General features: G+C 34.6%; 2 protein-coding genes across 9 annotated transcripts in view; one reads left to right on the forward strand and one right to left on the reverse strand.

Annotated features, from left to right (window-relative positions):
• The window catches only part of NEMP2 (nuclear envelope integral membrane protein 2), a 299,056-nt gene that overhangs the window by 135,932 nt on the left and 150,924 nt on the right, over positions 1-12,200 (forward strand). The gene's annotated exons all lie outside the window — the stretch shown is intronic.
• The window catches only part of NAB1 (NGFI-A binding protein 1), a 40,904-nt gene continuing 32,162 nt past the window's right edge, over positions 3,459-12,200 (reverse strand). For 2 of the 3 annotated variants that reach the window (XM_074364262.1, XM_010948719.3), the window contains 3 exons: positions 11,940-12,102; positions 10,063-10,179; positions 3,459-8,503 (listed from right to left, as the gene is read on the reverse strand). In XM_074364262.1, the coding sequence (XP_074220363.1) occupies positions 8,415-8,503; positions 10,063-10,179; positions 11,940-12,102 (369 nt within the window). In that variant the 3' untranslated portion in view covers positions 3,459-8,414. The remainder of the gene's footprint in view (positions 8,504-10,062; positions 10,180-11,939; positions 12,103-12,200) is intronic. The other variant, XM_010948720.3, reaches the window with a different exon arrangement.

Here is a 12,200-nt window from a genome sequence, read left to right on the forward strand (position 1 = left end):
GCTCATTGTCCCCCTCACTGTGGAAGGCAGCCTCCAAGATGGCCTGCGATGATATCCATTCCTGGTATTCACTCCCTTGAGTGAAGGCAGAGTATGGGTCTGGGTTGTGGGCACAGTTCATAATTTTCTCTTGTTCTTTGCATTTGTTTAGAATAATGCCATCTGCTTTATATTACAAATGTTTTAAGTTCAAGAATCATACCTTAATTTGTTCTTATGGTCACCCTGCCTTTAGATGCATGCCTAAAAAATGTTAGTGATGATTTTTGTTGTATTTAGAAAATCCTTGAGTTTTAAGAAAACATTTAGCAAAACAACGCTATTTGTCTATCTTAAAAAAAAAAAACTCTCCATTTAAGAAACAAAGTATAGTATTTATATTTGACTTTGAATTTATCTCAAGCTGTCAGTGTCTAAGCTGCTTCTTCCTCAACCTTTTTGTAACTGTCTCATTGGAGCCCTCACACTGGCCCACATAAAGGAGCTGGAGGCAACCTGTATTTTTTCAAATGCACAGTATGATTTTCTTTCCTCATTAAGGATAGAAACCGAAGCAGAAACAATTATCACCTGCAAACTAATCCCTTCTCGAGGTATCAATATGCCCCTAAACCTCTCAGTGCGGTTTTGCTTTCATAAAATTTGAGAAATCTGCTGGTTTGTGAAAAGGATTAATTAGGTTACAACTGTAAGGATAAAGATAGCTCTCCAAGGTTTAAGTAAATATGCTGTTTCCAGAATTTTCCCACTCAGTTCAGGAAAGGAGAATAGACTAAATTTCACAATTGTAAAATTCGCCTTTTCCCTTTGTAGTAAATAAATAATTTGTGGGTGAAATTTGGAGATACAAATGAAGTTAAACGAACCAGGGTTTGAAATCTAGCTAATATGGTTCCTTCACTGAATCCCTCCTTCCTCTCTTCCTTCTAAACAAACACACCCAAAACACACCTCAACCTTCTATCAGGGGGTTCATTTAGGTTTATTTGTGGATTATCAGTTTACTGATAACTAATTTTGCTCTTGGTGGAGCCTCTCTAGGAAAATGGCTTCAAATTCTCAAAAATGATCAGCTCCAGCTTAGACCATCTACATTATCACTGATTCAACATTTCTCACTGCCTTCAGAGGAGTGCTACTCACATATACCAACACCCAAAATGAACCTGTCAGAAACAAAATATTTCAGAACACCAAATTCTCTTTCCTTCCTAAATTCTCTTGGAAAGTGGTGCTTTTTATTCCCTCCTTTTCCCAAGGTCACAAGCATGGATAATTTCCATCCAATTGACCAATTAGTTCCTGTTCCCTTCTCATGAGCCAGACATTTATTTGTCTATTGTCAAGTCTTGCCACTTCATCAACAATCACCTTCTTCCTCTTCTAGACAGTGAAGCTTCCCTCAAGGGCAGGGACAATGTATTGTGACTTTTGTATTCCCAGTTCCTAAAAATGTGCCTGGATATTTTAAAGCAAGTGGCTGAATTAATGAAATTGTGACTGATTGGACAGTCTTAACTGCTGTTCCCCCTGGTCCTTATGCTTGAGTTCAGTTTGACCACTGCAACAGCATCCTAGTCACTCCTGCCACCTGTCAGAGCCAAAATCAAGCTCTTGGGGGCTCCTTGGAACACCTTATATTAAGGATCTGATTTGTATTATTTTGTCCTTATGTTTCTAATATTTTTGGACTGTTTCACTCCTCTCCTCAAAAGCTTCTAATTGCCTCCCAAATTAAATGAGAACTTTGTATGTTTCAAAAGGTGTCATTTAGTGGGCATTCTCTTTTCTAGATACTTCATCTCTAATTACATTTTTATTTAAATTCTTTGCTCTAGTCCATTCAATTTCGCATTGGTACCCGAATGTGACTTTTCTGCTCCTATACTTGAGCCTTTCACATGTGCTAGACTTAAAGCGATGCCCTTTAACTTCTCTGCTTAAATACCTGACTTCAGAACGGCCTGATGCTTACTTCCTTTAGGATGCTTCTGCTGGAATCTAGACACCACTATCAACTAACCAGTGGATCAATACTCCTACATATATAGCCCAGTAGTTCCTGTATGTGTGTGTAGTTAAGCTGTATCTGCATTTTAAAGTGTTTACTGTGTTAATGTAAAACGTTGATACAGTACAGGCCACTCAGTTCAAAGGGAATTTAACAGGAAAGGGTGCACTTGGACTGGCATCAAACAAGTGGACAGGCCCACCTTACTATTTACTATGGTTGTAATAACTAATTACCTAATCTGGAGACCTCCGTTTCCTCATCTATAAAACGAGGGTGATAACAATTACTTCCTGGAGTTTCAGAAAGGATTAAATGTACAGCAGCCAGCCCAGGGCTAGAAAGCAGTGAATGTGATATATGGCACGACTGCAACTGCCACGAGATTAAACGTATAAGCCTTAGTTTTAGGTCATTTGCTTTACAAAGCAGAACTTGTCTTTTTAACAACAGAGCTTGAAAGTGACTTATTTTTCCTGTAAACTGTTGTATACCTGCTTAAAATCTTAGGAAATGAGACTATCTATTCTCACTTTTAAATATCACATTATCTTTTTCTTCTCTTTGAATAAGTTAGGTAACCTAAATTTATTTCACCTTGATTTTTTTTTTTTTAAAACAAGGGGCTTTTTAATACCCTAAGAATTGGAGTTAAGTACCTGGTTATATCTGCAATGTCTATCTCATTATACAAGCTGTCTTCTCGCCAATAAAAATCAGAAAAATGTGCTCCAATTTGAGAATTAGCTGTTACATGCAAAAGAAATTCACTCAATCAATATATGAGCATGTTCTGATGATAGAATAACTGGCTGAATTCAGAAAGGAAAAAGATGACCTAGTCCATTTGAACTTGATGGAAAATCCTTACATTATGTTGTCAGGGACTGGAACATGGAAAGTGTATTTTTTCCGAAACATAACTAAAATGATGAGACTCTGGAGGACCTACAGTATGAGAATACACTACCAAAGAAGTCACTTTGTCTTCTGGGAAGGATGCTAAATAACAGGGTATGGGGCTAGACCACAGATGTTTGGTTTAACAGTTCACAGTAGAGGATGGTAGGTAGTCTCACAAAATTATAAAATGCCTCTGCTGAGCTAGTTACGGTAAGATTCCACCTACATGTGCACTGCTTAAGTATCTTCCTACATACTTGAGCCTAAGTGACCTGTCAGCAGAGGGTGTCTGTGACAGTTACAAGAGATTGGCCTTACTTGCTTAGGACTGTGTGTGGGTGTTGAACATGGCACTTGAAACATAAATTTATGAGGTGCAAACTTTTAATGCAAAGATGACTCAGAAGGTTTCAGAATGTGTAAATATGAAGCACAATCTAACATATACTGTCACTGGTGCTCACCCATAGCAAAACTAGCCTGGGTTGAATACCAAATTGTTTGGACTACCAGGAAATTCACAAAATTTGTCACTCTTAGTAAGTCGATGAGAAAAATTCTTGGGTTTATTGTAACACTTGTTTGGCACTAATCTTGAACCACTGTTACAAGTACTTAGTTTGCACTTTGCAGTATTGTTTCATGGCAGCATTCAATTAATTCTGTTTCTCTGAGACTGTGAAGAAGTCAAATCTTTTGAGAAGTTACATTGGAAAATGTAAACAGACAACAATTGTATAATAAAGTGAGAAAAAAAAAACCAGGCAGTTTCTCTCTTAAGTGTCTGGAATCACGCAATAAGAATAAAACAAGAAAAGGATCATAACTAAACATTTGATATAGATGTTGAAATAAAACTAAGATCAGTATATTTGGTGATTAATTTCTGATGTTTCATGAAATTGCTACAAAAATGTCATAAAAATTTCTTTTAATTGAAGATGAACTGGTAAAGGCTAGACCTTTAACATTATTGGGAGCAATACTTGGAAGTAGATTATTTAGCTGTCAGAAGAATAACTTTGGAAACCGTGACCAAATGACACAACCAGGAGACCCAGAATTCAACAGAGTATGGTTTTAATACTTCAAAATTCTGTGGCCCTTAGAAGATAGAAAGAATATGAAAGAATAAAAATATAAAGGATCTTAATTAACCAAATTTTTGAATGGAACCAAGCCATTATTCATAGTTCCCTTAAAACTGCTAAACTTATAGATAGAAAAGGATTTGTAAGTTGAACTTAAAAACTTAAACAGTTAACTTTTTGGATTCTAACTTTAATCAGACTTTAAACTGATTATGAACCTAAAAAATAAATTTCTGATTAGTTTTTTTTTGCCCCCCCCAAAAAAAACCCCAAAGAGGTATTTTGTTGTTGTTTTTTAATTTTCACAAGGTCAGTATAAACAGAAGCCAGAGAAGAGATTCTAAAGCTTTAACTGTTGTATATTCAAAAAGTAAGAAAGCCCTACCCTAACATTTAGCTTTTGATCCCTTCTATGTAACATAAGAATCATTTTATAGTCACTAAGGAAATAATTAACAGTAAGACTTTTTTGAGACTAAACGTATTCAATAAAAATAAATTTCTGGAGATTGGATCATTCTTTTATTAACTTTGGAGGCTCACTTGAGAATCTGATTTATGAGAACACCCACAGATAATAACAAATAAATAAGCCTGGATTCCCTGAAACACCACCCATGCACACAGCTGGACCATAAGGTGATTTTCAGTTAAATAGCAGCTACCATATTTGGTCTAATGCTTCAAGCTGTTATGAACACAAAATGTTTGCTTAATTCTAACTTCAGTTATGTACTAACTGAATTCATTTCCTATAAGAGATAGACCTAGTTTCATTAGGTTAATGCTTTGGTTGATTGTCTTTTGAAGACTCAACGTAGTATTCAGTGAAATCACAAGCAAAATGAGTACTGTGTCAGTAATACTTAAACATTTGAGTAGCCAAGTGAGCAGACCATATGTTAGGAAATTCCTTGCATGCTTATTTAGGTTTCCAGTCTTAAATATCACCAACTATAACTGTAAAGGTACACTAGTGCTCATGACCACCAGATCCAAAAGCTTTTACCTAAGTAATTTGCTAATTAAGGACAGGAAAAAGCACATTTTCCCCCCTGCCTCTTGACAGGTTCAAAGGGACTGTCAAAATAATGATTATCCATGGCAACCATTATTTTGAAGCATTGAGCTTAATTATTTTTTTTAAAAAGTGACCCCAAAGTGAAATGCATTACCTCTATGGCTTTATAAGCACATCCCACCTCCTTCTGTTAACTATTCCAGTCCTGGCTGATTTCTTGAGTCTCACTCACTGAGTGTGCTTTCTTTCACCTGTTAAGTATCTACTCCCATAATCCCTACTGAACACAGAATGCACTTAATGTCAGCTCCTTATTCACCCCAAGTCTGTAACATACTAAAATCTGTATTTTATTTGAGTGGCATTAGTTCCAATTCAACTAGGTATTGAGCTCCCAAAGGGCAAGGATCATCATGTCTTACATTTCTTCTGTGGCCTCCAGCCTCACCCTAGCACTTGGTTCAGCTCTGGACATCACGAAGTTCTTCATTAATCTACCAAACTCATCAATTACAACCTCGTTGCAAAGCTTTTGCTAATTCTCTACCACAGGTTAGTTCAATTCCATAAACCTAGCCCTTAATACTGAAGCCAAATCACATTAACACTTTGCAAATATTTAGTATATTATAAATGTTAAGTCCTAATGTTCCCCCTTTTATTTATTAATTCGGCTGTTTAGATATGGTGGGTAATTTCTAAAATGTCTTTGTAAACTTCTCGTAAGTGAGAGCAATATAAACCAAATTCTTGCTCTGACATTCCAGAGTCAACTGAGTACCTATATGCAAAATAACTTTACAGAAATGACAATAGCTGACAATAATATTTCATCTTGACTTAAGACATAAGCCCCTGGCCCCTAACACTCAAGCCCACACCAAGTAAACTAACACTACCGTGAAGAGTGCTATGCAGAAAGCTCTATAAACATAGATGTGTGAGGCACAGAAAGTCTTTATTGCCACAGGAAGCAAGTGCACTCGTCCCACCTCACCAACAGCTTTAAGAGTCACAGAAACAGACTTCACATAATAAAGTACAGCACACTCTTGGGGAGAAATGGTCCCTTGGACTATATTGGTTGTAATACTGAGGTAACCAATTGACCTTGTTCAGTGAAAATACCTCTAACACAATGAAAAAAATCAACTAGTTATAACATCCAATTCATATATACACTTCAAATAAAAATATATATTATTTGTTTCAATGTATAGCAAGTTTAATACATTAGTGTTTACAAAATAAAAACTGTATTCTACTGAAATTTTTCTTGTGCTTCCCCCTTATCGCTAAGCATGAAGGACCAGAAAAGTATGATACTTAAGGAAACTTATTTATGGATTTAAAGATGCAGTTTGTGGGATCATGAAAGACAGATAAATATTAGTTGGAAGATTACCACATCTTTAAAAATTGTTGCTTATTAAAATGTACAAACTTGAACCATAAGACACAATAAAAAAAAACCCCACAAAATTTCTCAAAATAGATTAGAATACAGGAAACGTTTCATGAAACTACTGAGATACTAACCAGTTCTATGGCTAATATTAAAAACTGAACAATCTATGTAAATCATACTCATACTATTTCTACACACAGTGAACAATACAACCACAATAATCAACCTCAAGCTAGCAACAAAGTTGCAAGGTCCATAAAAAGCTTCTTCAGTGGGCAAAACACTATGGTACAATCAAAACATTTAGGAAGGGAAAAAAGCTTTTTAATAGTATAAAAATTGTTTACTGGTGTTTCTACTGTAAAGCTATTCTACAAATCAAAATGAAAAAGCAACTATATATGTGACAGTGATCAGAGACTACAGTGCAGACATTTCATCTAACATTTGGCTGATGAATTTTAGTATAACAGATTATAACTTAATATTTTTTTACACAGTTATAACCTAGAACAGAACTGAAAACAAAAAAAACACATATTCCAAGTCAATATGCTCTTCTCGGCAATGTCTGGGTTTAGATGAATCTGGAGGAAGTAGGTAAAGCTGTCAAACATCTCCTCTTAAACCAAGAGAAAAAACTGTAAATTGGTAGAAGTAGTATTTGTTTGTTTTTTTTTTTACTACGGATTCCAATGTGAAATTCTGGTAAGTATGGAAGTATGTTATTAACATTTAAGCACACCGTCATATATATATGCATACAGCCCATTAATTAAATAGGGAGAATTAAAACATATTTTCAAGTTAAAATGAATTTTAAGAAAAAACTGCATTCACAATCTGAAAATTTTACAAAAATGAAATTGTAAAATAAATAATGAATGTAGATGTCAACTAAAAATCCCTAGAAATATGCCTGCAAATGTGTATGCAATGATCGTCCTGCACTTGTGATGTTCTGGGTGGGGAGACATTCCCTAGGGAGAGCCATCTAGTTTCTCTGACTGTAAGTAGAGAAGAATTTCTGGATATAAAACAGTACTTACTCAATTATATATTATAGCCTTTGTTAACAGACACCATGCTTATCACATTTAGGGTTGACTTTCTTTGTCTCAACCTACGTAACACATTCTGAAATAACAATGTTAAGTCAAAGCTTTTACACATCAGTCCACCTGTTTCAAGTTCTCTGTCCAAGTAACAGCTTCCTATTTTTGTTACACCTTCAGTAGCTATCGTATAATGTAACCTGGGTCAACTTAGGTAAGAGAGATTTTCTACTATATTGCTCATCTTTTTGACTTTACTTCAGTATTTATTAACTATGAGCCTGATTAAGCCAGTAAAAATGACATTTGACTATTAAAAATGACACATTTCATGTTAAACAAAATCAGTTTCATCAGACATTAAATCTACAATATTTTCCTTGGCTTAAATTGACTATTTGCTTTCCATTTTCCCAAAGTCATTGCAACCTTGCCAATAACTACATCACTTAAACTTTCTTTTTTGTGACTGCTGAGATTCTAAACTCTGACATACAATAATATTTATGCTAAGCACACTTAAAGTAGACAATGAAATTTCAAGTAAAATAAACTGTATCCACACCAATTAGACCAAACAGGTCTCAACATCTAGACTTTACTTCTATAAATTACACAAATACATTGTACATTCTTAAATAATGAATGCTTACAATATTAATTTGTAAGCCTTTCCACATAAAACGACTTACACAGGAATGTGAGTGGATCAATATTTTTGTTACAGATTGCAACATTCTCTCAATTTTCTCTTCTGTGGCTGTAGTTTTCTCTTCCTGGTTTCCGCAGACTACAGGATCAGTCCTTATGCTTTGGCTATGAAATCTGTTTGTGCTGAATGAGGCAACATTGGTTATTAAGGCTTATTTCTATGATGGAGCATTAAATTTGATGCCATTTCCAGAGAACAGTGGGAGAATCACAGCTATCTTGAATCTTCAGGCTCTGTTTTGATGACTTTCTTTTCTAGAGTAAAAGCTGAGTGAGGGTAGTCTTTTAAAATTCCAAGGCTCTCTGCATAAAAATGAAAACAAAAAATGTGTTGATACTTTAAATCAGTGGATCATAAAAAAACAAACTCAAATAAATTTAACAAAACAAACCCCCAGACTCCAAAACAAACAATATCAACTATTCATGATTCTGCAATTCATACAAAAATTTTATGTTTATAGAGTTGTGGTTAAGATCTTGGATTCTGGATTTATGTTCCATTTCTGCCAATTACTAGCTGTACACATCTCTGGACAAGTTAAGCATCTTCCTGTCTTCATCTATAAAATGGGGATAGTACCCACATAGTGTCATATGAGAGTTAAATCATGAAATGCATGTAAAGCACACAGCATACAGAACCTATTCACTTTTATTTAATGCTTGGTCCAAAGTAATAAATAAAATACATAAAACTGGTCATTCATATACAGCAAAGTTACTGGCTAAAATATTTACTACCAATGAAGACATGAGACAAGAAAAGCATCTTCCATGTTTACATGGAATTATTTTTAAAAGTTTCTCCAGCCATGAAAAAACCTTAAGGTGGGAGAAATAGAGAAAAAAGAATGAAGATTCTACTTTCATAAGAAGTCATTCCTTGGAGTTACGTGTATGGTTATTTCAACCTCCAACAAACAATACAGAATGGCAATAAAATGTAGTATTTACATAAAGTACTAATACTGGGGGATACATATACATGCATATGTGTGTGTGAACACACACTTTTAAAAGGATTTTAGAAAGGTAACCAATATTAATAGCTTATCTGAAATTAGGCATTTCAGTTTATGAATTTACCCTCTCTATACAGAAGTGGATTTTAAATTTAGTATAAAAAGAGGAATAAAAATAGTAGCTACCATTTATTGCATTCGTATCAGCCAGGCAATTCATATACACTATCTTGTACAATCCTTGTAACTATTCTATGAGGAAGAAATTATTTCTATTTTACAGATGAAATAACTGACTTCGGGTGACTCCTAAAACTCAAAGACTGAACAATCCTGAATTCTTTCAACTGGTGTTGGTCTCTAACACTTTAATTTTGTCTAACTCACTTTACTTAGATAAAAACATGAGAACACCAGACAATAGTAAGGAACAGCTTGTCCTTCTATGGAGTTGAGTTTACTTCTGAAATACAAGTATCATCCCCAAAATGCATCTGCATGAAAAATCTAGATTTTGGTATATAAGGTTTTCTTAGCCTGACAGCAAACATATAATCCATCAATTTCATATTATGAAAGGCTGGAAAAGGGAATTACATACCTTAAAGCAGCTGTTTATTATCTGGTTTAGATTCCGTATAGAAGTCATCATTCATGTTAGCTAATCAAAATAATCTCAACTTCAAGAGTTTTTTCCCTGTCAATTCTTTGGAAACTATGTTCTCAAAAAGACTGGCTATTAATGTGGCTATCTATTATTTCCAAGGGGAGAAAACTGACTATAACATTATTAGCAATGACCTTTTTTGAGGAGGGGAACAATGGGAAGTAGGAGATTAGAGTTTAAAGATGTTTTATTCAAGTATTACTCCCTTTAATCATATCGCACATTCTCACCTGACGAGTGGGACTTCGCCTCACTGGAGTAATGTCTACTCAGCTCCCCATCCACCACAAAATGATGGGGTTGTCTGTTCTGTAAATTAGGCATTCGGAGATTTAAAGGCCTTTCTCCTAATGAAAAGGAAAAAAGCAATATGAATAATATTAAAAACACATCAGTTTTTCTTAAAAATAAGTTTCCACAATTGTCTGAACACTCACTAGGAAATGAATAACAAAGTCAACAGATACTGAGGAATTTAAATAATAGTTGGAGAAATATTTAAAATAACAATTTAAGAGGAAAATGACAATTCATGCTAGTCTCAAGATTTACAATTCTGCCAGAATATTCTTAAGAGCTAATCCTAAGCTAAACAAAAGACTGAGATTTCCAGTATGCACTCCAATCTTGGCAGAAAATGCATCACCTCTGCAGGGCATTTTCTTACTAGTGCAACCATTTACCAAGGCAGGTCATTAACCACATAGTAGAAAACACTAGACAGACAGAGATGGCTTCAAGCCAGTTGTCTATTATTAAAAACAACAACAATTAACAACAAAACCTGTGGCAAATTCATGAAAAAAAAAATGTAATTAGCACAGATGTGGCAAAAAATGCTTCATACACCAAAGCATATTCTCTATCATAAATCTAAATGCATCACACTTAGCAAATTACTGCTATAGTCTGGACTATCCCGGTGTCACAAATAGTCATCAAATCTTTCATTAATGCCTTGGCTTCTTAACTCTAGTCTTAACTGTCAAGGATGACTGGAGAAGTTAAACAAGACTTCTACTAAAAAGTTTCTATAATACTTAAAAAAGGAAAAAAATTCTCTGCCAGTACTCTGATCTGCTGACATGTAATGTTTTACATGTAATGCTGGTTAAGACTGTATTCTTACTTAGAAAGAAATTTTTTTTTGACTACAGTAACCACTCTCTAAAAAAAGAAGACCCTCAAAATGGTTTTTCTTCAAAAACTATCACTATTTGAAACTAGAGGATATATTTCTATACTTATATACTATACATCTCCCTCCACTCAAGTGTAAGCTGCAGTGTAGCAGGGACTTTATCTTATTCACTGTTGCATCTCAGTACCTAGAAGTGTGCCTGACACACAGGAGATACTAAAAAAATACTTGCTGAATGAGTGAATGACAATGACTTGGAATTTTCTTCATGTATGAATACAAAAAAAAAAAAGAAGAAGAAAAAGAAAAAAAGAAACAATTTTTTAAATGGTAAAACAAACAAAAAACTAAGGAATCAAAGCTTTCTATACCTAAGATTTTAAGAGAACAATTCCCAAAGTATACAACCACACAAAATATTCTCAGAGGGACTGCAGGCCAATGGTAAGCCTAAAGACAAAATGTCTACAAGTCTCTCCACTCTTATCCTGTCTCTTCAAATCTCTGTACCCTGGCATAGTACTTTAGAAGCAGTTACCACATTCTCTTAGGAACTAAACATTACATATTTTAGACAAATCTGGTTATACAGTCTAAAAAAGACAAAGTTTTAATCTTTTAAACAATGATAAACATCTCCCATGGAATCTATTTCTACGGGAAAAATGATCTGTACTGTTTATATCTCCCATTCCCATCCACCCTCTACAAAAGGCAATCACACGTGCCAGCTATCGTTTAAGGATAGTAAGGAAAAAAAGAAAAGAAAAAAAAACTTCACAAATTAAATTTGCAGGAAGAATTCTTTCCTTTTTAGAAAAAGGGACAATTTAAAAATTAATTTTGATTAGACAACCTGTAAAATCATCTCCACAAAATATCAGGTTTTTAAAATTAGCAGTTTGTTTCTCTTTGAAGTGCACAGAGTAGCCAGATCTGAAGGTGTGGGTCACTCTAAACATGTACCTTGTCCATCAGAGTTATCAGAAGTCAAGCCATTAGGGCTGTGCTCTTCTGAGCTTTGCCTGTAAAGTCCTGCAGACAGTCTTCTTTCAGTATGCTGCAGTCTGTCGTAGCCAGCTTGGGTGCAAAGGAACTCCATCTGCTTTGCCATCACCTTTTCAGGCTGCTAGTAAGTAAAGCAAAAATAAAATAACTAAAACATTCTAGATTTTTTAATGGTTTAAAGATGCCAATTTCAGACTCCAGAAAATATATTTAGTATTC

This window comes from Camelus bactrianus, chromosome 5 (assembly GCF_048773025.1).
Source record: "Camelus bactrianus isolate YW-2024 breed Bactrian camel chromosome 5, ASM4877302v1, whole genome shotgun sequence".
NCBI lineage: Eukaryota > Metazoa > Chordata > Mammalia > Artiodactyla > Camelidae > Camelus > Camelus bactrianus.